Here is a 27,279-nt window from a genome sequence, read left to right on the forward strand (position 1 = left end):
TTACTGGTTGGTAGGTGATCAAATACTTATGTCATGCAATAAAATGCAAATGAATTACTTAAAAATCATACAATGTGATTTTGTGGATTTTTGTTTTAGATTCCATCTCTCGCAGTTGAAGTGTACCTATGATAAAAATTACAGACCTCTAAGTGCTTTGTAAGTAGGAAAACCTGCAAAATCAGCAGTGTATCAAATACTTGTTCTCCCCACTGTACCTGCAGTAAGGGGAGGGATTAATAACACACACCTCCCCCTCGACAACACATACAGTGGGGGAAAAAAGTATTTAGTCAGCCACCAATTGTGCAAGTTCTCCCACTTAAAAAGATGAGAGAGGCCTGTAATTTTCATCATAGGTACACATCAACTATGACAGACAAAATGAGGGAAAAAAAATCAAGAAAATCACATTGTAGGATTTTTAATGAATTTATTTGCAGATTATGGTGGAAAATAAGTATTTGGTCAATAACAAAAGTTTCTCAATACTTTGTTATATACCCTTTGTTGGCAATGACACAGGTCAAACGTTTTCTGTAAGTCTTCACAAGGTTTTCACACACTGTTGCTGGTATTTTGGCCCATTCCTCCATGCAGATCTCCTCTAGAGCAGTGATGTTTTGGGGCTGTCGCAGGGCAACACGGACTTTCAACTCCCTCCAAATATTTTCTATGGGGTTGAGATCTGGAGACTGGCTAGGCCACTCCAGGACCTTGAAATGCTTCTTACGAAGCCACTCCTTCGTTGCCCGGGCGGTGTGTTTGGGATCATTGTCATGCTGAAAGACCCAGCCACGTTTCATCTTCAATGCCCTTGCTGATGGAAGGAGGTTTTCACTCAAAATCTCACGATACATGGCCCCATTCATTCTTTCCTTTACACGGATCAGTCGTCCTGGTCCCTTTGCAGAAAAACAGCCCCAAAGCATGATGTTTCCACCCCCATGCTTCACAGTAGGTATGGTGTTCTTTGGATGCAACTCAACATTCTTTGTCCTCCAAACACGACGAGTTGAGTTTTTACCAAAAAGTTATATTTTGGTTTCATCTGACCATATGACATTCTCCCAATCCTCTTCTGGATCATCCAAATGCACTCTAGCAAACTTCAGATGGGCCTGGACATGTACTGGCTTAAGCAGGGGGACACGTCTGGCACTGCAGGATTTGAGTCCCTGGCGGCGTAGTGTGTTACTGATGGTAGGCTTTGTTACTTTGGTCCCAGCTCTCTGCAGGTCATTCACTAGGTCCCCCCGTGTGGTTCTGGGATTTTTGCTCACCGTTCTTGTGATCATTTTGACCCCATGGGGTGAGATCTTGCGTGGAGCCCCAGATCGAGGGAGATTATCAGTGGTCTTGTATGTCTTCCATTTCCTAATAATTGCTCTCACAGTTGATTTCTTCAAACCAAACTGCTTACCTATTGCAGATTCAGTCTTCCCAGCCTGGTGCAGGTCTACAATTTTGTTTCTGGTGTCCTTTGACAGCTCTTTGGTCTTGGCCATAGTGGAGTTTGGAGTGTGACTGTTTGAGGTTGTGGACAGGTGTCTTTTATACTGATAACAAGTTCAAACAGGTGCCATTAATACAGGTAACGAGTGGAGGACATAGGAGCCTCTTAAAGAAGAAGTTACAGGTCTGTGAGAGCCAGAAATCTTGCTTGTTTGTAGTTGACCAAATACTTATTTTCCACCATAATTTGCAAATAAAATTATTAATATTTTTTCTCTATTTGTCTGTCATAGATGACATGTACCTATGATGAAAATTACAGGCCTCTCTCATCTTTTTAAGTGGGAGAACTTGCACAATTGGTGGCTGACTAAATTATTTTTCCCCCCACTGTACCTGCAGTAAGGAGAGGGATTAATAACACACACCTCCCCCTCGACAACACATACCTGCAGTAAGGGGAGGGATTAATAACACACACCTCCCCCTCGACAACACATACCTGCAGTAAAGGGAGGGATTAATAACACACACCTCCCCCTCGACAACACATACCTGCAGTAAGGAGAGGGATTAATAACACACACCTCCCCCTCGACAACACATACCTGCAGTAAGGGGAGGGATTAATAACACACACCTCCCCCTTGACAACACATACCTGCAGTAAGGGGAGGGATTAATAACACACACCTCCCCCTCGACAACACATACCTGCAGTAAGGGGAGGGATTAATAACACACACCTCCCCCTTGACAACACATACCTGCAGTAAGGAGAGGGATTAATAACACACACCTCCCCCTCGACAACACATACCTGCAGTAAGGGGAGGGATTAATAACACACACCTCCCCCTCGACAACACATACCTGCAGTAAGGAGAGGGATTAATAACACACACCTCCCCCTCGACAACACATACCTGCAGTAAAGGGAGGGATTAATAACACACACCTCCCCCTCGACAACACATACCTGCAGTAAGGGGAGGGATTAATAACACACACCTCCCCCTCGACAACACATACCTGCAGTAAGGGGAGGGATTAATAACACACACCTCCCCCTCGACAACACATACCTGCAGTAAGGGGAGGGATTAATAACACACACCTCCCCCTCGACAACACATACCTGCAGTAAGGAGAGGGATTAATAACACACACCTCCCCCTCGACAACACATACCTGCAGTAAGGGGAGGGATTAATAACACACTGGTAGTATGACAGTACTAATGCTTTACTGTTCAACCACAGACCGATGAAAGAGTAGAAAAACTATATGTCACCATGTCACTGAAAAGGGATCCATCATACTACAGACCAAACACAATGCTGTTTTTCTCTCTAACATGTGCAAGACTGTCGCAGTGAAAGGCTCTGGAATGACGCCAAGAACATTCAACATTCACACCTCAGCAGTTCAGCTCTCATACACACAGGCACAGAAATACACACCCACACTGAAATGCGTGCTGCGTGCGTACACACACACACACACACACACACACGCCAGCAGACACGTGTATGCGCTCAAACACTAGCAGCAAACCCACCCACAAACAATCAGATACAAATGCATGCACAAACACTCATACCCCCACACACAATGCACACTCACCTCTGATTGGCCACGGGCATGTCAGAGGGGCTATTCCGAGCCAATCAGAGGACAGTGGCCCTTGTGTCCGGGGAGAAACTAACAACGCCCTTCTCTGAATCACCTGGACGACAAACCCAAAATTAAATTGTTCATCAAAACTGTGTTGAAAATCAATACAGAAGATTATTCAAACCAAGCCGTAGCCTAGACCTAAAGCTACTGAGAAAGTTTGGCAAGATGAGAACAGAACTTTTCCCTGAATGAGGAGAACGGGTACTGAGACTCCAAGGACAGGATGACTCAGATCCCCATTACTATATTAAAACAATTCACAATTTCTTCCTCGTCAGATCATATTAAAGGGATACCTCGATATTTTTTTAAATCCTACTTACCCAGAGTCAGACGAACTGCTGGGAGTTTTGGTCATTTATAGTCTTACAAAGCTATACATAGTAAATCAATATAAAAAATAAAGTTAATTTTACTGATAATGATATCCACTTCCTCATTCTGTCCCGTTTTCGCATAGAGATGTATAGAGATCGCAACGTTGTATCTGTCCCATTATGGCATCTGTGAGCGCACGGGCAGCGCCATTGAGACAGACAACGTTGCGATCCCTATACATCTCTACACGACAACGGGACAGAATGAGGAAGTGGATATAACCTAATTTCTTACGATTACCAGTAAAATGTTTGAATTTATAAAATATCGATTACTGTGTATAGCTTTCTAAGACTATAAATGTTACGTCTATTTCCCTGCTTTTGAGAGGAGCTGGCTAGTAGTTCGTAGTGACTTCCAGCCATTGTGCTAAGTTAATGATGATATGCTACCTTCAAACTGCACACAGAGACATTAAAATGGTTTCCATGAGTTCGTCTGACTCTGGGTAAGTAGAAAAAAAGGCTTGATTTCCTAAATCCCCAAGTATCCCTTTAAGGAAGAAAGGAGGGATGGATATAGGTATTTATGTATGTACAGGTAGGAGTAGGGATGGATCAATGACTGTATATATGAATGGACAAAGTAGGTGGTGGGCCGAAGCATCATATCTGCTTTAGTTTTCGAGATGATCGGTCCCTGGCGAGGGAGCTGTTTTTTACATAGTGTGTATATTTATTTATTCTGAACACATTTCCGTTTGTTGCCTATGTCAATTCTACCACATTTTTTCTAAAAACGTACTATTATGTTCGCTAGCTGGACAGGCAAACGCTGCCAAGTACTAAACAACAAACCAATCTAATCTTGTGTACTATCCAGGTACCATCTCTGCTGATTACGTCGGCCAATCATGTTCTCCGTATCTAAGGTACTAAACACAGCTGGTGACAGCTCGAGAGAGATCTCCGTCCGACAAACAGCTATGGGTATTTTTTAAATATTTGTAATCTATTTAGTTATAGAAACATGATACCATCAATGAAAGCTGTAAAACAACTCCCAACTTTACTTAGAATGCAGCAACCTTAGCAATGTAGCTAGCTAGCTACAACAAGTAGACCTGTTGCTAGCTAGCAGGAGCAGATAGCTTTATCACTAGTATGTCACTCAGGGACAGGGAGCTTTAGCTATCATAAATCTATCTAAATATTGTAAAGGTCACAGTCATGAAGGCAGGACTAACTAATTTCATTCATACTGACAAATAAGACATGCCACATTATCCCTGTCAATAGGCCTAGTTGGGAGTTAGCTACAGATTTTACACCAGATAATGTGATAACCAAAGACTGTTTTTAAACAACAAATTGGTTCAATTATTTTAATTCCATATTATATATATATATTTTTTTGTGAGCTCAATGCGCATATTGCGCAGTTTCTCTAGAGAGATAAACCAGATCAAGCCCGAACTGTGAGATGTAGTAGGAAGTTGTAGTTTCCAACAGGCCAATATTCTACATAGTTTATCGCAGAAAACGTGGTAATTAAATACAATGACCATAATCCATTGCAAGCCTACTTGTCCGGTCTGTGTGTTTCTTTTACACCTACTAAGAGAAGAGACAGATCATGTATTTTCTCGCGCATTCTTCTAAGTGATTCATAGTTGGTATTCAGCAGTCAAAGTATGCCTTATTTACCTTGAAGAACTACTAAAATAGTGATTTTGTCAGAAAGCATAGGCAGCAGCTCTATAAAGATGAGATGATGACTTGGAATGAAATAATAATGTAATCAAATAAAACAATATACACAAGTGAAATATTTTATTAAAGCAATGTGAATAAATGATGGTTAATAAGTGATAAGCAGTCATTGTCAGTCACTACCATCATGTGACTTTTAATTATTTTATTCTGTGTTGTTACAGCATTCAACCCACATAATGCATATTGTATTTAATGTTACAAAAAAAATTTGAAATCGAAAAACATTTTAAAAAAATAATCAAATCGAACCAACCTCAAAAAGCACTAACCTAATTGCTCAGCACTAAATTTGCCTATACAAAAGGCTGCCATAGATTATTCAACTAACCTTGTATTGGTGATACTCTCTTCATTCTCCATTCTGGAAAACAGTTCTCTTATACATGTCCTATCTTAGAGTTCTCTCTGGTGTTTGTAGAACCACCTGCAACTGGCCACGGACATTTATAAGATAACTGTTTTCCAGAATCGGGAACGAAGGGAAAGAGAGTATCACCAATACCAGGTTAGTTGAAGAATCTATGGCTGCGTTTTGTATTGGCAAACCTGTACCATCCAGTAAAGGATACCACAAATATTTGGTTATATCACATTATCTGGTGTACAATCTGTAGCTAAGTTGGAGTAGGATGCAGAGCACCCTACCTCTATCCTTATCCTAGTATTCTCTTTGTCTGTCAGGATGTTCATTTCTAGCTCATAAACTACTTTTCTTTGCTGTGATGATTTCTTTGATTCATTCTTCCCTTACTGTTGACTCCCATGAACTATTCAGCTCTCCTCTCCTGTGTCCTGTTCCCAGAGATCAACCAAGTGCTATTCATCAAGCATGGGCTCAGCTGATTCACTCACCTGTGAGGAGAACCATCCTACTGCAGATTGAACTAGCCATGCAGTCACTATTAGACATTGAGACCATATATGCATTTGCCTGTTGTCTTCTCTTTGTGGATTTTGTCTTACACAATCTAGTGCATTTTAGAGTTGAAGAACACTAACTACAGATACACATGCTTGTTAGAGCATCTTGAAGACTAAATTCAATATAGAATCAGTTAAACAAGGTGAAAAACAGAGTACGTTTTATTACTGTAATATGCAGTGATGAGAATTCTATTCTACCCGTCAGGAGCCCAGGCTTTTGCCGTAGATGGTAGAGTTCTCTGGACCACACGATCTTAAGATTGCATTCCGCTAAGGCACTTCTCTCTCTACATCGGTTGGCTACATTGGTGACCAGGTTGGGATCCTTTCAATACACCTATGGGGCCTGGGCACACGAAGGCTCCTAGAGAGAGGGGGGAATACTGAAGCATGCGTTGATGACAGTTCTACAGTCTCCATTAGAGGCTCAGGCTTTTGGTATAGATGGTGAAGCTCTCATTTCTGGACTGCAACATTATAAGATTGTGCCCCCCACGGCACTGCTCTCTCTATATACATTGACATATTTAGATACTTCAAATACTGCCTGAGACACCTTTGCCATTTGTCTCCGTACTCAATAAATGCTGAAACACTAAATGTGATGGTGTTCTTTGTTCATATGTATATGCATGAAACGTACATTATGGAAAACATGCCTCAGTCAGTCATAGTTACTAGTAGAATAATGGATTGACAAGAATTTGCCATCAACTTTTAGAAGGTTAGTAGGAAAGTTAAGCTAATAATTTAAACCATATTCACATGCACTGAACATTTAGTATTTCAAACTCAAACATGAATTTTCCCAACTGCTTTTTCTATAATCCTGCAGACTATTTACCATTCTCCTCCATAATGGCCTCCTGTAGCTCAGTTGGTAGAGCATGGCGCTTGCAATGCCAGGGTTGTGGGTTTGATTCCCACGGGGGGCCAGTATGAAAAATGTATGCACTCACTAACTGTAAGTCACTCTGGATAAGAGCGTCTGCTAAATGACTAAAAATGTAAAAATACCTTATATTCCAATGCATCCAACATTATGCATGCCCACCATGGTATTGGCTCCCGAGTGGTGCAGCAGTCTAAGGCACTGCTTCTCAGTGCTTGAGGCGTCACTACAGACCCCCTGGTTCGATTCCAGGCTGTATCACAACCGGCCGTGATTGGGAGTCCCATTGGGCGGCGCACAATTGGCCCAGCGCCGTCCGGGTTTGGCCGGTGTAGGCCGTCATTGTAAATAAGAATTTGTTCTTAACTGACTTACCTAGTTAAATAAAGGTAAGATAAAATAAAATAAATAATTGGGCAGATGCTGAAATTTGAGAACTCATCTGGTTTTAGAAATCAAACTCTGGCCATCTTATTGCAGTGAACATGATATATATTTTGGCTAGCTGTTTTGAGAGAAGACTGTATTGCAACGTACGTTTATGTATAGGATATGCTGTGTTGGCTAATATGCATAGCTAATATTGTATTGGATAATATGCAGCTGTAGTTTTTAAACCTTCATTCTAGCATACATGAAAACACACTTATTTCTATCTACATGCTTTTATTTGGGGTTTTATGCAAAGTATATGACTGAATGTTTCTTTAAGACTGAACCTAGTTACTTGAAATGAGACATAATCAATCATGCCAAAATATGATTTAAAAAATGTAATTCACTGACAGAGATAGCTAATGAAACACTAGCCTCCTGAGCAGGCAAATTAACATTTACAGTAGCTGGCTAGGCTAGTCTGTAACATTGGCTAACTTTCAATACATTGGCTAAATGGTCAACAGAGTTACCTCGTCATACGATCAAGACTATTCGTATTGCATGCTGCATATGTATCTTATTTCAGTCTTTGGGAGCTCAGCACACAGCACACGCACACAGAAAGCAGCTCGAGTTTTTATTTATTTGAGGCTGCGTTTACATCCTAGATAGAAGCAGGCCATTGGCTGCGTTTACATCCTAGATAGAAGCAGGCCATTGGCTGCGTTTACATCCTAGATAGAAGCAGGCCATTGGCTGCGGTTACATCCTAGATAGAAGCAGGCCATTGGCTGCCTTCATCACGAGGGGTATGTACGGGAGTCCTGATTGGTTCCAAGTTTAGCAGTTCGGCAAATTTGCCTGAGCAGACAGTGTTGAAATATACTTTTTATGAGAACATTTTCAATAATTTAAGGTGCCAACAAATGCTATAGTCATCATAAGAATGTTTTACTGTCATACACAAATAATCAGATACTCCCTCGAAGGGGATCGATCAACTTCACGTTTTTCGGCTTCGGCCCACCACCTAAAGCCATCGATCACGTGACACCACGTGAGTAAAACATTTTAACGGGTTAACCCTCGCAAGGCTGCCGGCCCAGACGGCATCCCTAGCCGCGTCCTCAGAGCATGCGCAGACCAGCTGGCTGGTGTGTTTAAGGACATATTCAATCTCTCCCTATCCCAGTCTGCTGTCCCCACATGCTTCAAGATGGCCATTGTTCCTGTACCCAAGAAAGCAAACGTAACTGAACTAAATGGCTATCGTCCTGTAGCACTCACCTCTGTCATCATGAAGTGCTTTGAGAGACTAGTCAAGGATCATATCACCTCTACCTTACCTGTCACCCTAGACCCACTAGAGCCACAGATGATGCAATCGCCATCACACTGCATACTGCCCTATCCCATCTGGACAAGAGGAATACCTATGTAAGAATGATGTTCATTGACTATAGCTCAGCATTCAACACCATAGTACCGTCCAAGCTCATCATTAAGCTTGAGGCCCTAGGTCTGAACCCCGCCCTGTGCAACTGGGTCCTGGACTTCCTGACGGGCCGTCCCCAGGTGGTGAAGGTAGGAAACAACACCTCCACTTCGCTGATCCTCAACACTGGGGCCCCACAAGGGTGCGTGCTCAGCCCACTCCTGTACTCCCTGTTCACCCATGACTGTGTGGCCAAGCACGCCTCCAACTCAATCATCAAGTTTGCAGACGACACAACAGTAGTAGGCTTGATTACCAACAATGACAAGACAGCCTACAGGGAGGAGGTGAGGGCTTTGGGAGTGTGGTGCCAGGAAAATAACCTCTCACTCAATGTCATCAAAACAAAGGAGATGATCGTGGACTTCAGTTAACAGCAGAGGGTGCACCCCCCTATCCACATCGACGGGACCGCAGTGGAGAAGGTGGAAAGCTTCAAGTTCTTTGGCGTACACATCACTGACAAACTGAAATGGACCACCCACACAGACAGTGTGGTGAAGAAGGCGCAACATAGCCTCTTCAACCTCAGGAGGCTAAAGAAATGTGGCTTGGCACCTAAAACCATCACAAACTTTTACAGATGCACAATTGAGAGCATCCTGTCGGGCTGTATCACCGCCTGGTACGGCAACTACACCGCCCGCAACTGCAAGGCTCTCCAGAGGGTGGTGCGATCTGCACCACGCATTACTGGGAGCAAACTACCCGCCCTCCAGGACAGGACCGGTAATGGCGCCGGAGAAGATGGCTGCCATTTTACAGCCCTCTAACCAATTGTACTATTATGTGTGTTTTTCCGCGTTATTTGTAATTTATTTTGTACATAATGTTTCTGCCATCGTCTCTTATAACCAAAAAGAGCTTCTGGATATCAGGACAGCGATTACTCACCTCGTATTGGACGAAGATTTTTTCTTCAACGAGGCGGCCGCGAAGGATATCATACAGACACCCGACAAGGCCCAAATCCCCGTCATTCGCGTGAGGAAGAGACGGAGATATCGTGGACGTAGATCGGGGTGCCTTGTAAGGATCCGACGGCGAGCGAGTAAACTGCCTCTTCCATCAATCCTATTAGCCAACGTTCAATCATTTGAAAATAAATTGGATGACCTAAGATTACGGTTATCCTACCAACGGGACATTAAAAACTGTAATATCTTATGTTTCACCGAGTCGTGGCTGAACGACGACATGGATATCATACAGCTAGCGGGCTATACGCTACATCGGCAGGATAGAACGGCTGACTCCGGTAAGACAAGGGGTGGCGGTCTGTGTATATTTGTAAACAACAGCTGGTGCACAAAATCAAATACTAAGGAAGTCTCGAGGTTTTGCTCGCCTGAGGTAGAGTATCTTATGATAAGCTGTAGACCACACTATTTACCAAGAGAGTTTTCATCTATATTTTTCATAGCTGTCTATTTACCACCACAAACCAATGCTGGCATTAAGATTGCACTGAATGAGTTGTACAAGGCCATAAATCAACAGGAAAACGCTCATCCAGATGCAGCGCTCCTAGTGGCCGGGGACTTTAATGCAGGGAAACTTAAATCCGTTCTACCTAATTTCTACCAGCATGTTAAATATGCAACCAGAGGAAAAAAAACTCTAGACCACCCCTACTACCCTACTACCACCCCGACTACTCCACACACAGAGACGCATACAAAGCTCTCCCTCGCCCTCCATTTGGCAAATCTGACCATAACTCTATCCTCCTGATTCCTGCTTATAAGCAAAAACTAAAGCAGGAAGCACCAGTGACTCGGTTAATAAAAAAGTGGTCAGATGACGCAGATGCTAAGCTACAGGACTGTTTTGCTAGCACAGACTGGAACATGTTCCGGGATTCTTCAGACAGCATTGAGGAGTACACCACATCAGTCACTGGCTTCATCAATAAGTGCATCGATGATGTCGTCCCCACAGTGACCGTACGTACATACCCCAACCAGAAGCCATGGATTACAGGAAACATCCGCACTGAGCTAAAGGGTAGAGCTGACGCTTTCAAGGAACGGGACTCTAACCCGGACGCTTATAAGAAATCCCGCTATGACCTCCGACGAACCATCAAACAGGCAAAGAGTCAATACAGGACTAAGATTGAATCGTACTACACTGGCTCTGACGCTCGTCGGATGTGGCAGGGCTTGAAAACTATTACAGACTACAAAGGGAAGCACAGCTGCGAGCTGCCCAGTGACACAAGCCTACCAGACGAGCTAAACCACTTCTATGCTCGCTTCGAGGCAAGCAACACTGAAGCATGCATGAGAGCACCAGCTGTTCCGGATGACTATGTGATCACGCTCTCCGTAGCCGATGTGAGTAAGACTTTTAAGCAGGTCAACATTCACAAGGCCGCAGGGCCAGACGGATTACCAGGACGTGTACTCCGAGCATGTGCTGACCAACTGGCAAGTGTCTTCACTGACATTTTCAACATGTCCCTGACTGAGTCTGTAATACCAACATGTTTCAAGCAGACCACCATAGTCCCCGTGCCCAAGGACTCTAAGATAACCTGCCTAAATGACTACCGACCCGTAGCACTGACGTCTGTAGCCATGAAGTGCTTTGAAAGGCTGGTCATGGCTCACATCAACAGCATTATCCCAGAAACCCTAGACCCACTCCAATTTGCATACCGCCCCAACAGATCCACAGATGATGCAATCTCTATTGCACTCCACACTGCCCTTTCCCACCTGGACAAACGGAACACCTACGTGAGAATGCTATTCATTGACTACAGCTCTGCATTCAACACCATAGCTCATCTAAGCTCATCACTAAGCTAAGGATCCTGGGACTAAACACCTCCCTCTGCAACTGGATCCTGGACTTCCTGACGGGCCGCCCCCAGGTGGTAAGGGTAGGTAACAACACATCTGCCACACTGATCCTCAACACGGGGGCCCCTCAGGGGTGCGTGCTCAGTCCCCTCCTGTACTCTCTGTTCACCCATGACTGCATGGCCAGGCACGACTCCAACACCATCATTAAGTTTGCCGGCGACACAACAGTGGTAGGCCTGATCACCGACAACGATGAGACAGCCTATAGGGAGGAGGTCAGAGACCTGGCCGTGTGGTGCCAGGACAACAACCTCTCCCTCAACGTGACCAAAACAAAGGAGATGATTGTGGACTACAGGAAAAAAAAGAGGACTGAGCACGCCCCCATTCTCATCGACGGGGCTGTAGTGGAACAGGTTGAGAGCTTCAAGTTCCTTGGTGTCCACATCACCAACGAACTATCATGGTCCAAACACACCAAGACAGTCGTGAAGAGGGCACGACAAAGCCTATTCCCCCTCAGGAGACTGAAAAGATTTGGCATGGGTCCTCAGATCCTCAAAAAATTCTACAGCTGCACCATCGAGAGCATCCTGACTGGTTGCATCACCGCCTGGTATGGCAACTGCTTGGCCTCCGACCGCAAGGCACTACAGAGGGTAGTGCGTACGGCCCAGTACATCACTGGGGCCAAGCTTCCTGCCATCCAGGACCTCTATACCAGGCGGTGTCAGAGGAAGGCCCTCAAAATTGTCAAAGACTCCAGCCACCCTAGTCATAGACTGTTCTCTCTGCTACCGCACGGCAAGCGGTACCGGAGTGCCAAGTCTAGGTCCAAAAGACTTCTCAACAGCTTCTACCCCCAAGCCATAAGACTCCTGAACAGCTAATCATGGCTACCCGGACTATTTGCACTGCCCCCCCACCCCATCCTTTTTACGCTGCTGCTACTCTGTTAATTATTTATGCATAGTCACTTTAACTCTACCCACATGTACATATTACCTCAACTACCTCAACTAGCCGGTGCCCCCGCACATTGACTCTGCAACGGTACCCCCCTGTATATATAGCCTCCCTACTGTTACTTTATTTTACTTCTGCTCTTTTTTTTTTTTCTCAACACTTTTTTTGTTGTTGTTTTATTTTTATTTTTTTTGTTAAAAATAAATGCACTGTTGGTTAAGGGCTGTAAGTAAGCATTTCACTGTAATGTCTGCACCTGTTGTATTCGGCGCATGTGACCAATACAATTTGATTTGATTTGATTTGACCTACAGCACCCGATGTCACAGGAAGGCCAAAAAGATCATCAAGGACATCAACCACCCGAGCCACTGCCTGTTCACCCCGCTATCATATAGAAGGCGAGGTCAGTACAGGTGCATCAAAGCTGGGACCAAGAGACTGAAAAACAGCTTCTATCTCAAGGCCATCAGACTGTTAAACAGCCATCACTAGCACATTAGAGGCTGCTTGCCTATTGACATAGACTAGAAAGCACTGGCCACTTTAAGAAATGGAACACTAGCCACTTTAATAATGTTTACATATCTTGCATTACTCATCTCATATGTATATACTGTATTCTATACTATTCTACGGTATCGCTTGTCCATATATGTATATATTCTTAATTCATTCCTTACTTAGATTTGTGTGTATTGGGTATATGTTGTGAAATTGTTAGATATTACTTGTTAGATATTACTGCACTGTCGGAGCTAGAAGCACAAGCATTTCACTACAGCCGCAATAACATCTGCTAAACACGTGTATGCGACCAATAAAATTTGATTTGACCATTCATTCCTATGTGAAGACTCAATAGCGCCAAAGAGTTTCTAATCCCAGAGCCGCAACATTGAGAGACTTCCGGGAATGCTTGCGAAACAGACCAGGCCGGGATTTGAGAAGTCAATGAGAGAAGTGAAAAATTATTCCTTAGTTGTTAATTTTCTTGAAATCTAAAGGCACCAACCTAGATTTTAGCCAATGTCTTAAGTATTACTCAAACCTTGTGAAAGTGACAAACTGACACGTTTTCATTTTCATCAAAAACAACTTTATATGGAAGGAGTGCATTTGACTTGACTGCTTGCCCGTGCACAGTTCGGAGCGAGACGACTGTTAGACCCGATGATGTGTTTCTGTGCATGAGCTTAGCTAGCCAACGAGCTTAGCTAGCCAACGTCGCCATAACATCGCCTACCGAGTGGCGCAGTGGTCTAAGGGAGAAGGTCGCTGTGCCACTAGAGATCCTGGTTCGAATCCAGGCTCTGTCATAGCCGGCCGCGACCGGGAGACCCATGGGGCGGCGCACAATTGGCCCAGCGTCGTCCAGGGTAGGGGAAGGAATGGCCGGCAGAGATGTAGCTCAGTTGGTAGAGCATGGCATTTGCAACGCCAGGGTTGTGGGTTCGATTCCAGTATAAAAAATAAAAATGTATGCACTCACTAACTGTAAGTCGCTCTGGATAAGAGCGTCTGCTAAATGACTTAAATGTAAAATGTAAGTGTGATCTGGGAGTTTTACTGGAGAAGCAGTTTCTGCCTATCTTCATACTGTCCTGTCTTTGATAGCGCATTGATGCCAAATTAAGTCAGTTAAGATGGCGTCTCATGGAGACATAATTTTTTTGTTTTTGTTTACCATTAGCAACTAAATTATCCGTAACTTTTTTTGTGTGCGATTTTTAAATAATCTGTTCAAAGACATACATATGGTGTATTAGAAACAATTATTGGTACCACAGTCCCGTGTGGCTCAGTTGGTAGAGCATGGCACTTGCAACGCCAGGGTTTGTTTGTTCGATTCCCACGGGGGACCAGTATGAACAAATATGAAAATGTATGCACTCACACTTAGCGAGTATTCATACCCCTCTAGCAGCACATTTTCAAAAAAGCAACTAGCGACAAATCTAGCTACTTTTTCTGGTGTTATTGGAGACTTTTGGAGACTCTGACGTCACTCTGGATAAGAGCGTCTGCTAAATGACAGAAATGTAAAATGACTCTTCTAAACGTTATTTATTTACAGGATGACTGCCACGAAGATTGCAATTTTTCCATTCACTATAATGGGGGTCCCTGTTTTCTGCTAACAAAGCCTGCAGTACCGCAGTCGGCCTTGAACTTCTGTGGCTTGAATGAGAGGGGGCAGTCCTTTTCCCTTGGAATGGATGCTATGGTTGTCATGGAGATGATACCTTTTGGGGGCCAGTGTCGCCAACTTAGCGACTTTGTCGCTATATTTAGCGAGTTTTTCAGACCCCTCTAGCGACACATTTTCAAAAAAGCGACTAGCGACAAATCTAGCAACTTTTTCTGGTGTTATTGGAGACTTTTGGAGACTCTGATGTGAAAGCACGTATCGTTCTTACTCTTCTCAACGAGCAGCGGGTGCTGTCGTGGGCCCCACCCCCGTCCCAAAGCACTCACAGGCGGCCCAGTCCTCACGCAGCAGTCCCTCCCAGCTGCAGTCAGAGCAGGAGATGTTCACCACTCCGCATCCAGACTGCAAATGAATCGCGTATGCAAAAATAAACATTATAATAATAAAAATACAAAACTAAGTAACTCCGCCAGAGTGTCTCTTTTGGTTCACTTTTTTCGGTCCCAAGCCCGGATAAAGGAGGGTTGGAATTGTGACATAAAAAAAAACAAGAATCGACAGAAGAAAGTTAATTTGTAGTTGATGATGAAATCTTGCAACTTGTGACGGCCGGCCACCCAACAACCTGCCCGCTTGACCCTATCCCTTCCTCCTCCAGACCATTTCCGGAGACCTTCTCCCTTACCTCACCTCGCTCATCAACTCATCCATGACCGCTGGCCATGTCCCTTTCCGTCTTCAAGAGAGCGAGAGTTGCACCCCTCCTCAAAAAACCTACACTCGATCCCTCCGATGTCAACAACTACAGACCAGTATCCCTTCTTTCTTTTCTCTCCAAAACTCTTGAGCATGCCGTCTCTAGCCAACTCTCCTGCTATCTCTCTCAGAATGACCTTCTTGATCCAAACCAGTCAGGTTTCAAGACTGGTCATTCAACTGAGACTGCTCTTCTCTGTGTCACAGAGGCTCTCTGCACTGCTAAAGCTAACTCTCTCTCCTCTGCTCTTATCCTTCTAGACCTATCCGCTGCCTTTGATATTGTGAACCATCAGATCCTCCTCTCCACCCTCTCCGAGTTGGGCATCTCTGGCGCTTCTCACTCTTGGATTGCGTCCTACCTGACAGGTCGCTCCTACCAGGTGGCGTGGCGAGAATCTGTCTCCGCACCACGTGCTCTCACCACTGGTGTCCCCCAGGGCTCAGTTCTAGGCCCTCTCCTATTCTCTCTATAACCTTCCCAAGTTCTCTCATGTCACCCCGCTCCTCCGCACACTACACTGGCTTCCAGTTGAGGCTCGCATCTACTACAAGACCATGGTGCTTGCCTACGGAGCAGTGAGGGGAACGGCACCTCCTTACCTTCAGGCTCTGATCAGACCCTACACCCAAACGAGGGCACTACGTTCATCCACCTCTGGCCTGCTAGCTCCCCTACGGAAGCACAGTTCCCGCTCAACCCAGTCAAAGCTATTCGCTGCTCTGGCACCCCAATGGTGGAACAAGCTCCCCCACGACGCCAGGACAGCGGAGTCACTGACTGGAGTCACCCATAAAAATAAAAAAAAGGTGGTTGTCCCACTGGCTATCATAAGTTGAATGCACCAATTTGTAAAATTATCCAGAGCGTCTGCTAAATGATGTAAATGTAAATGTAGTTCTAAACATATTTAGGGTGTTTTTTACTCACTTTTTGTCTCTCCCACGACGTTATTCCTCTCTCCTACAGCGTCCATCACAATTACATGCACATTGCAAATTATGCAAATTAGGTGATGACGTCATTTAGCGACTTTTAGGACAGCCAATAGCTACTTTCCTTACTGGGGAGTTGGCAACACTGTGGGGCCTCGAGGCCAGTCTCGAGTTTAGCTGACAGCATGCTGAGGGGACGCTCACATTTCCTCTGTTTATGTTTGCCCTGATCTAAAGACAGAAAGTGGGAGAAAAAAACAGATATTCTACAAAAGCTAGCTAGAAATTCATTTATTTCTATGAATTAAATAATTTGTAATTTAGCTAGTGCATTTAATTGACTGAAAACATGTCTATAGACTCACCATGTAATATTTGATCTAATCGTGTTGGCTAGCAAACTAACGTTAGCTAAACCAGAGTCATACTTAGTAGACTTAGTAGACTAGTAACCAGTGAGCTCGCGCAGTCGGGGGAATCACAGCTTGATTCTTTTTCGCGCAAGGCATGACATGACAGCCAAATGTATAGTCAATGTTGCTAGCGTCAATACATTTACATTTTAGTCATTTAGCAGACGCTCTTATCCAGAGCGACTTACATATATATATATTTTTTATACTGGCCCGCCAGGGTTGTGGGAATCGAACCCACAACCCTGGCGTTGCAAACGCCATGCTCTATCAACTGAGCTACATCCCTGCCGGCCATTCCCTCCCCTACCCTGGACGACGCTGGGCCAATTGTGCGCCGCCCATGAGTCTCCCGGTCGCGGCCGGCGGCGACAGAGCCTGGATTCGAACCAGGATCTCTAGTGACACAGTTAGCACTGCGATGCAGTGCCTTAGACCACTGCGCCACTCAGGAGACTACACACTGTATTGCAAGGTAAACTCTTCAAATATAACGGTCACTAATAACAGTGACTGGTAGCTCACGACATCCCGTGGAATTACCTAGCACAGCTAGTTTAGCAGACTAAAGTGTCTCTCTCACCTCGGCGCTGCGAGTCCCCACAACCCCTCTTCGACCAGGCAGGCCTGGCTCCTTCTGACATGGGTTGCGGGTTTATAGCCGAGATCAAGAAAAAGGACAGTAAAAAAGCATCGCCGAAGATTCCTTATCGTCCATTTAGAATCCCCCCGCGGCTTCAATTTGTCGTTATTTTAACTGGATATCAAAATAATGTTTGTCTATGGAGTCCATTGCCATTGCAGACGCCATATTATTCTCTGCACTGACGTCATTTCCTGAGGTATAGCCCATTCGAACGGAACTGTAGTGGCGTCGTTGTGCGCCTGTCAATCAAAATCATCAGGCAGGTGTACTATACTGGGCCAACCTGCAGTACAGAATAATTGAGGCGCGATTATAGAGCTGCAGTGCAGAATAATTTAGGCGTCTCTTCCTCATACTGATCTTGTAATCAACTATTACATTTAAGTCATTTAGCAGACGCTCTTATCCAGAGCGACTTACAGTTAGTGAGTGCATACATTTTTCATACTGGCCCCCCGTGGGAATCGAACCCACAACCCTGGCGTTGCAAGTGCCATGCTCTACCAACTGAGCTACAGGAGGGCCTATTCTTTCTCTCACTGTTCTAATCAAATCAAATCAAATTGTATTGGTCACATGCGCCGAATACAACAGGTGCAGACATCACAGTGAAATGCTTACTTACAGCCCTTAACCAAGAGTGCATTTATTTTTAACAAAAAAGTAAAAATAAAACAACAACAAAAAAAGTGTTGAGAAAAAAAAGAGCAGAAGTAAAATAAAATAACAGTAGGGAGGCTATATATACAGGGGGGTACCGTTGCAGAGTCAATGTGCGGGGGCACCGGCTAGTTGAGGTAATATGTACATGTGGGTAGAGTTAAAGTGACTATGCATAAATAATTAACAGAGTAGCAGCAGCGTAAAAAGGATGGGATGGGGGGGCAGTGCAAATAGTCCGGGTAGCCATGATTAGCTGTTCAGGAGTCTTATAATTGGTCATTTTTGGCTTATGGCTTGGGGGTAGAAGCTGTTGAGAAGTCTTTTGGACCTAGACTTGGCACTCCGGTACCGCTTGCCGTGCGGTAGCAGAGAGAACAGTCTATGACTAGGGTGGCTGGAGTCTTTTACAATTTTGAGGGCCTTCCTCTGACACCGCCTGGTATAGAGGTCCTGGATGGCAGGAAGCTTGGCCCCAGTGATGTACTGGGCCGTACGCACTACCCTCTGTAGTGCCTTGCGGTCGGAGGCCAAGCAGTTGCCATACCAGGCGGTGATGCAACCAGTCAGGATGCTCTCGATGGTGCAGCTGTAGAATTTTTTGAGGATCTGAGGACCCATGCCAAATCTTTTCAGTCTCCTGAGGGGGAATAGGCTTTGTCGTGCCCTCTTCACGACTGTCTTGGTGTGTTTGGACCATGATAGTTCGTTGGTGATGTGGACACCAAGGAACTTGAAGCTCTCAACCTGTTCTACATTGTTATTTGTGGTATTACATTGTTATTGATTACTGCATTGTTGGGTTTAGAGCTTGCAAGAAATGCATTTCACTGTACTTGTGCACATGACATAAAAAAACATGAAACTTGAAACTATGGAAAGAGTGCAGTCATTGATCTAGGTTCAGAGGCAGTAGAAAGTAGCATGCTCAAACACAGGCCCGCTTTAGATGTCCCCCCATCCTCCCTAATAACAATAAAGCCAGTTGAATCACTGCATGGTAGACATTCTTGTTCTACAATAGGGCAGTGTTTATTAATCTTTCCCCCAGATACATTTACAGGTGGGGAACAAAATTGAAAACTCTTTACACTACTGAGCAGAGCTGTAACCTACTGTTCTGGCCTGGTTATACATATGCATCCATCACAGTTGGTGGAAACAAGGATATACTGTATATTAGTTTGTTATAGATATACGCTGGAAAGGCAAATGTAAAATACAAAATAAACCTGGCCAGTATAGTTCGGGTCATATCTATCTAGCTACCTTTTATGCTAACCCCTCACACACTCATAAGTACAGCCCCACTGACAGCTAGAGCAAAACATAATGGTCTGGAGGGGCTGAAGATGTTAAGATATTTTGCCTTTCCCTTTGTGCAGGTGAAAGATTGAGGGGATATGGAGAATGAGATACCATTGGCAAAGTGACCGAGAGAATTTATAATCGTACTAGGGCAGACCCTATGAAAAAACTACAAATGGACACATTATGAAAGACGTCATCAAGATAGGACGGACCCAGGTATCTGAAGTTCTTTTTATTTTATTTTGTAATGGATGAATAAAAAATAAAATAAAAACCACACTGATGAAACAGCATGAATTGTATACAGTTACTTCACAGTAGCTGTCAACAGTACCAGTGGATATTGTGTAAAGAAATACTTTTACTTGCGCGTGAATTAGAATATTGCATCATCCCTTGCAGGACCCCTTTTCTTTTGAGTCATTCATCAAAGAAGAACGAAATAATACATTTTTATAGTAAAATTCCAGAGGACACATGATAAACAGTTGATTTCTGATAACTGCAACGTTTTACTAGTGATAATACAAGAGAAAACCCTTACTGCGTAAAATTCGGTGTATTAAATCATTCAGGCAATCTCCGCAGCATACTGAAATTCCTTTTACGTTCAAGATGGCGGGTGACGAGTCTGGAATAACGCTGGGTCAGCCTCATCTTTCCAAACAAGATCTAAATTCTCTGGTGAGTGTTTATCTTTTCAACAGTGATGATAATGATAGTGATGGTTTGGTTCCCTAAAAGTCATCGGAAAAAATATGAATAGTTATGTTGTCGCGGGCACCGGGAAAGCGGCTGTTCAACCGGCACATGCTAACAGTAACTAGCTAACGTTAGCTTGGCTGTCCTAGAAGCGTGGGGATTGTCCATATTCATTCTCGCCGAATGAGTAAAGGCAGTTTCCTCTTTCATATACAGGAACATTCTAGACCTACAGGTCCATTTGTCAGTTGTTGTTTATGTGCATTTGTCTGTGGAATTATAACAGCTGTTCAGTGCATCATCTTCCCTGAATGCACAGGAAATGTGTCGCAGCAGCACATCTGAACAACAGCCCATTCATTTGTATGAATGACCTGTAATCAACACTTCTTCGTTTTTTATTAAGATACGCTGTAATTAAACTAAGTTTAGCTGTTCAATTAGTCGATAATATTGCTGTGGATGTTAACATGGTACCATCTGCACCTGATGGTCACATCAACGAGCACGTCGTCACGTAGGCTAAACTCGCAGCCTCTGCCCAGGTCCCGTTTCCTAATGCAGAATAGATGACACTTCCAGATTATAATACAGACAGACAGTCCTCTCTGTCTGCTTCACAATGTCATAGCTCACAATACTGACACAATTAATCATCCATTCCTTATTTCTCATGACTACATCTCTCATTGTTATTTAGCCCACTCCAGATTAAGTACCATGCCTTGCTTACTTTATTGACCTGTGTGTGTTCTCTCAACAGGATGTGTCCATCCTGACCCCTCTCTCTCAAGAGATCATCAGCAGACAGGCCACCATCAACATTGGTGAGTGAACCAGAACCAGTCCCCTATAGCAGCTAGTGTTGTCATGATACCAGTATCGCGATACCAGATTTTCCTTAGCAAAAAAGAAAACACTAAGCAGACTCAACTCAATGGTCCTTTAAATCAAATCAAATGTTATTTGTCACATGCGCCGAATACAACCGGTCTAGTAGACCTTACCGTGAAATGCTTACTTACAAGCCCTTAACCAACAATGCAGTGTTAAGAAAATATTAACTAAATGAACGAAAGTTTTTTTTAAAGTAACACAATAAAATAACAATAACGAGGCTACCGGTACCGAGTCATGTCAGTTGAGGTAATTTGTAGGTAAGGGTAAAGTGACTATGCATAGATAATAAACCGCGAGTAGCAGCAGTGTAAAAACAAAGGGTGGCCGTTTGATTAATTGTTCAGCAGTCTTATGGCTTGGGGGTAGAAGCTGTTAAGGAGCCTTTTGGACCTAGACTTGGTGCTCTGGTACCACTTGCCATGCGGTAGCAGAGAGAACAGTATGACTTGGGTTTCTGGAGTCTTTGACTAGTATAGAGGTCCTGTATAAGAGGTCCTGGATGGCAGGAAGCTTAGCCTCAGTGATGTACTGGGCTGTACGCACTACCCGTAGCGCCTTACGGTCGGATGCCAAGCAGTTGCCATACCAGGCGGTGATGCAACCGGTCAGGATGCTCTCTGGTGCAGCTGTATAACTTTTTGAGGATCTGGGGACTCATGCCAAATCTTTTCAGTCTCCTGAGGGGAAATAGGCGTTGTCCTCTTCACCACTGTCTTGGTGTGTTTGGACCATGATACTTTTGTAAAATATTGTGTGCTATAGCTTGGAAAATAAAAACATGTGACTATGGATGACAACATACGGCTGTTTTTACCAACTTTAGGATTGTTTTCCTCAAGAAATTAAGTCTGCTTCATGTTTTGTTTTCTGTGCTTCCTTACTTTCTAGTATTGCGATACTGGTATCGTGACAACACTAATGGCAGCAGTGGTGTCTTGTCTAACATGAGACCTGGGGACTTCAGCCATCTATAGTCTGCCTCTTACCTGTCTAACATGAGACCTGGGGACTTCAACCATCTATAGTCTGCCTCTTACCTGTCTAACATGAGACCTGTGGACCTCAGCCATCTATAGTCTGCCTCTTACCTGTCTAACATGAGACCTGGGGACTTCAGCCATCTATAGTCTGCCTCTTACCTGTCTAACATGAGACCTGGGGACCTCAGCCATATATAGTCTGCCTCTTACCTGTCTAACATGAGACCTGGGGACTTCAGCCATCTATAGTCTGCCTCTTACCTGTCTAACATGAGACCTGGGGACCTCAGCCATCTATAGTCTGCCTCTTACCTGTCTAACATGAGACCTGGGGACCTCAGCCATCTATAGTCTGCCTCTTACCTGTCTAACATGAGACCTGGGGACCTCAGCCATCTATAGTCTGCCTCTTACCTGTCTAACATGAGACCTGGGGACTTCAGCCATCTATAGTCTGCCTCTTACCTGTCTAACATGAGACCTGGGGACCTCAGCCATCTATAGTCTGCCTCTTACCTGTCTAACATGAGACCTGGGGACTTCAGCCATCTATAGTCTGCCTCTTACCTGTCTAACATGAGACCTGGGGACCTCAGCCATATATAGTCCGCTCCTTACCTGATCTCCCAATTCTAGCCTGTCTGATTAAATGCACAAATTTGACATTGGGAAAATAAGGATTCAAAGGCTGATTATTGATGATGTTATACTGTGAGCGTTGACCCCTAATACCCTTCTCTACCGCCCTAGCACCTCCAGTAACACCCTCTGTTCTCTCCTGCCCTCTGCCTTGTAGGCACCATTGGTCATGTGGCCCACGGAAAGTCTACGGTGGTCAAGGCCATCTCTGGTGTTCACACTGTCCGCTTCAAGAACGAGCTGGAGAGGAACATCACCATTAAGCTAGGTTACGCTAACGCCAAGGTAAGCAAACGATGCACTGTTTAGGTCCAATACATGAAGGTTGAGGTCACAAAGGTTTTTATCATACCTACCAGACTTAGGAGCACCCATAACTGTTAGTAGCACACGAGGAAGGGGCGTGACATTGGTAGAATGAGTGAATGGAAATGGCACAGTACCAAAAGCAGAGATGACGTGGTTCCCCTTTACTGCTCTAGGTGTATAAGCTGGATGACCCCAGCTGTCCCAGGCCAGAGTGCTACAGGTCCTGTGGCTCCAGTACTCCTGATGAGTTCCCTACAGACATCCCTGGAACCAAGGGCAACTTCAAACTAGTCAGACACGTGTCCTTCGTGGACTGTCCCGGTCACGACATTCTGATGGCCACCATGCTGAACGGAGCAGCTGTCATGGACGCTGCCCTCCTCCTCATTGGTGAGACACACTTCTGCTGATCAATACTGTATAATAATCCCCTTACTAATAAATCATCTTTAACTCTTACCCCTGACACTGTACTGATTGAACAATAATCACATTCCCCTATCACCTGATCAGCTCTCAGTAACTTAACTCACCTCTCCTCCAGCGGGTAACGAGTCGTGTCCCCAGCCCCAGACCTCTGAGCACCTGGCTGCTATAGAGATCATGAAGCTCAAACACATCCTGATCCTCCAGAACAAGATCGATCTGGTCAAGGAGAGCCAGGCCAAGGAGCAGTACGAACAGATCCTAGCCTTCGTACAGGGTCAGTGGCTGGAATAGCTTGCTCTTGTACAGCTTTGTGTGTGTGTTTGTCTGAGGGAAGTGTGTGTGTGTGTGTGTGTTTAACCCCTCTCTCTCATGTGGTGTGTAGGTACAGTGGCAGAGGGAGCACCTATCATTCCAATCTCTGCCCAGCTGAAGTATAACATAGAGGTGGTGTGTGAATACATTGTCAAGAAGATCCCTGTCCCCATCAGAGACTTCACCTCAGAACCTAGACTCATTGGTATGAATAGACACACGTGATGACTTGAACCAGCAGTCTCTGTTATGCTTATGATAATGTGTTGTGTGTCTGTTTTGTTGATGTGTGTTAATGTGGTGCGTGTTTATGCGTTTCAGTGATCCGGTCATTTGACGTCAACAAGCCGGGTTGTGAGGTAGATGACCTGAAAGGAGGCGTGGCTGGAGGAAGTATACTAAAAGGCGTTCTCAAGGTAGGACACCTGCCGCTTCCCTTTGCTTCAAAGCATCATGGGCAAGTGGTTCAATGGCACAAAGTTCTTATGAAGCTCTCTGCTTTCATTAACCTCTGCCATTCATTCTCTCTCTCTCATCCTCTTTCTCATCTCCTCTTTCTCTCTCTCCTCATCTTCTTTCTTTCTCTCTCCCTCCTTCTTTTCTTCTTTCCCTCTCCAGGTGGGTCAGGAGTTGGAGGTGCGTCCAGGCATCGTGTCTAAGGACCATGAGGGGAAGCTGATGTGTAAACCCATCTTTTCCAAGATCGTCTCTCTGTTCGCTGAACACAACGACCTGCAGTATGCAGCACCCGGAGGACTCATCGGTATGAACCTGCGTGTGTGTGTTGTGACGGTGTGGTGGGTCAGGTGTGTGTTTCTGATAGGGGTATAAACACTCAGGTGTGTGTTTCTGATAGGGGTATAAACACTCAGGTGTGTGTTTCTGATAGGGGTTTAAACACTCAGGTGTGTGTTTCTGATAGGGGTATAAACACTCAGGTGTGTGTTTCTGATAGGGGTATAAACACTCAGGTGTGTGTTTCTGATAGGGGTATAAACACTCAGGTGTGTTTCTGATAGGGGTATAAACACTCAGGTGTGTGTTTCTGATAGGGGTATAAACACTCAGGTGTGTGTTTCTGATAGGGGTATAAACACTCAGGTGTGTGTTTCTGATAGGGGTATAAACACTCAGGTGTGTGTTTCTGATAGGGGTATAAACACTCAGGTGTGTGTTTCTGATAGGGGTATAAACACTCAGGTGTGTGTTTCTGATAGGGGTATAAACACTCAGGTGTGTGTTTCTGATAGGGGTATAAACACTCAGGTGTGTGTTTCTGATAGGGGTATAAACACTCAGGTGTGTGTGTTTCTGATAGGGGTATAAACACTCAGGTGTGTGTGTTTCTGATAGGGGTTTAAACACTCAGGTGTGTGTTTCTGATAGGGGTTTAAACACTCAGGTGTGTGTTTCTGATAGGGGTATAAACACTCAGGTGTGTGTGTGTGTGTGTGTGTGTGTTTCTGATAGGGGTTTAAACACTCAGGTGTGTGTTCTCTTCCCTATCCAGGTGTAGGCACTAAGATTGACCCGACCCTGTGCAGAGCTGACCGTATGGTTGGTCAGGTGCTGGGAGCGGTCGGAGCGCTACCAGAGATCTTCACAGAGCTGGAAATCTCCTACTTCCTGTTGAGGAGGCTTCTGGGAGTCCGCACTGAAGGAGACAAGAAGGCTGCCAAGGTCAGCACTGCACCCTGGGCTTGGTGTTGTACTGGTGTGGACGGAAATGGACTGGATTTTTTTATTCCAATTTTGTATTAAATCTAGAGGAGGAAGCATCTTTAGATTATTGAGACCCAGTGAGAGTGCTATGGTTTTTTTCTGTCTCGTTATTTTTGTGTTGTGTTTCTCCCTTCAGGTCCAGAAGCTGTCTAAGAACGAGGTGTTGATGGTGAACATCGGCAGTCTGTCTACGGGCGGCAGAGTGAGTGCAGTGAAGGCTGATTTGGCCAAGATCGTCCTGACCAACCCTGTCTGCACTGAGGTCGGAGAGAAGATTGCGCTCAGTCGTCGTGTGGAGAAACATTGGCGGTAAGATCGGGAGAGAAGAGGCGTTGATTTTAGGTGTGCGCGTGTTCTGCTGTTTACCCTGAATATCGTGTCTCATTGGTTCTCTTCCCTCTCTGCAGTCTGATTGGCTGGGGCCAGATCAGGAGGGGCGTGACCATCACCCCCACGGTGGACGACGACTGAGGAACCAGACAGGAAGTGTGTGTCTTCATGGTGACACCCTCTCAACCAGACGACATGCCCAACATACTCTTTTTCATACACCCACACCTGTTCAGGTCGAAAAAGAGGGATACTTGCCCCAGGAGGGGGAAGGGAAGAGGCTGCATCTCAATAGTCTAAACTGACTTCCTCACTTTGTCTTCTCTCATCTGCACTGATAAATATAGAACTGGGACTGGTGAAAGCACGTTACTCGTATTAGGTTTCTACTGCTTTCACCTGTCTTGTTTTCAGATCAATGCAGACGAAGGCGGATAGACGAGGAGAGGAAGCCACAGTAGAGGATTGAGATGCATCCAGGGAGGGGTAAGGGAAGGTAGCAGGTCTGGGGTTTTAAGATGAGTATCTCCCAAAGCAGGACTGTGACTGATTGAACAGGGGGCAGCACTCACAATGCTACAGATAGAAATGTAATGGATGGAGCTGAGATGACACGAGTCCCTATTAATTCCACATGATGGAGAATCCTGTCTTGATATATTTCTATCTGGCTGTACAGTAAGCGTTGCTCCCTCCTGCGTAAGCCCTGCCACAGAGGGGAGAGGAACAGAGGGTTGATAGTGCTGTGTGTGTTCTGCTGTCAACGGCTTTCAGTGGAATCTAATAAAATGCACATTTGGAACAAAACCCTGTGAGTGTGTGCTTCTTTAATATTCTATAGAATGTGATTGTCACCTTTATTATTCAATGTTCTATTTAGATATGTTTTTGTCCAATTGAAGCAGTCTTGTGGCAAGAATAAAAAGAGGGTTGTGAAATGGCTTCCATCTTTGAAGATCCTGTCCTATTGTGGATTAGTCACCGCTACTGTATAAGCACACACTCGGTAATGATTTACCAGTAAACTCCACCGCTAACTCACCTGTTGGGGATAAAGTTCAGCTCGGTCTGACACAAAGGAGCGCTTGGATTTTAACAATTGCCGAATACAAGGATAATGGCAAATACATCAACTGTGACTTCCAAAACAGCAAAGTGGTTCTGTGTCTGGTGATCTACAATGGGGAAATCAGTTCCTGAGCTACATTTACATTTTAGTCATTTAGCAGACGCTCTTATCCAGAGCGACTTACAGTTAGTGAATACATTTTTTTTTTTTTATACTGGCCCCCGTGGGAATCGAACCCACAACCCTGGCGTTGCAAACGCCATGCTATATCAACTGCGCTACATCCCTGCCGGCCATTCCCTTCCCTACCCTGGACG

General features: G+C 44.7%; 2 protein-coding genes across 4 annotated transcripts in view; one reads left to right on the forward strand and one right to left on the reverse strand.

Annotated features, from left to right (window-relative positions):
- The window catches only part of LOC311145522 (kelch-like protein 15), a 43,002-nt gene extending 25,256 nt beyond the window's left edge, over window positions 1-17,746 (reverse strand). Inside the window, exons 1-2 of one of the 3 annotated variants that reach the window (XM_084181786.1) lie at window positions 17,537-17,746; window positions 16,687-16,771 (exon numbers count right to left, since the gene is read on the reverse strand). In XM_084181786.1, the coding sequence (XP_084037912.1) occupies window positions 16,687-16,771; window positions 17,537-17,597 (146 nt within the window). In that variant the 5' untranslated portion in view covers window positions 17,598-17,746. The other 2 variants (XM_084181784.1, XM_084181783.1) reach the window with 2 other exon arrangements.
- Window positions 17,747-20,167: 2,421 nt separating this feature from the next.
- On the forward strand, window positions 20,168-26,700 carry LOC311100112 (eukaryotic translation initiation factor 2 subunit 3). The gene is made up of 11 exons (XM_084140867.1): window positions 20,168-20,254; window positions 21,036-21,099; window positions 22,949-23,076; window positions 23,274-23,490; window positions 23,645-23,803; window positions 23,912-24,046; window positions 24,163-24,257; window positions 24,460-24,604; window positions 25,352-25,521; window positions 25,700-25,872; window positions 25,971-26,700. The coding sequence occupies exons 1-11, from the start codon at window positions 20,186-20,188 to the stop codon at window positions 26,032-26,034; spliced, it is 1,419 nt and encodes a 472-aa protein (XP_083996993.1). The 5' UTR covers window positions 20,168-20,185; the 3' UTR covers window positions 26,035-26,700.
- The last annotated feature ends 579 nt before the right edge of the window (window positions 26,701-27,279 follow it).

This window comes from Coregonus lavaretus, assembly GCF_964263955.1.
Source record: "Coregonus lavaretus genome assembly, chromosome: 2".
Lineage (NCBI taxonomy): Eukaryota > Metazoa > Chordata > Actinopteri > Salmoniformes > Salmonidae > Coregonus > Coregonus lavaretus.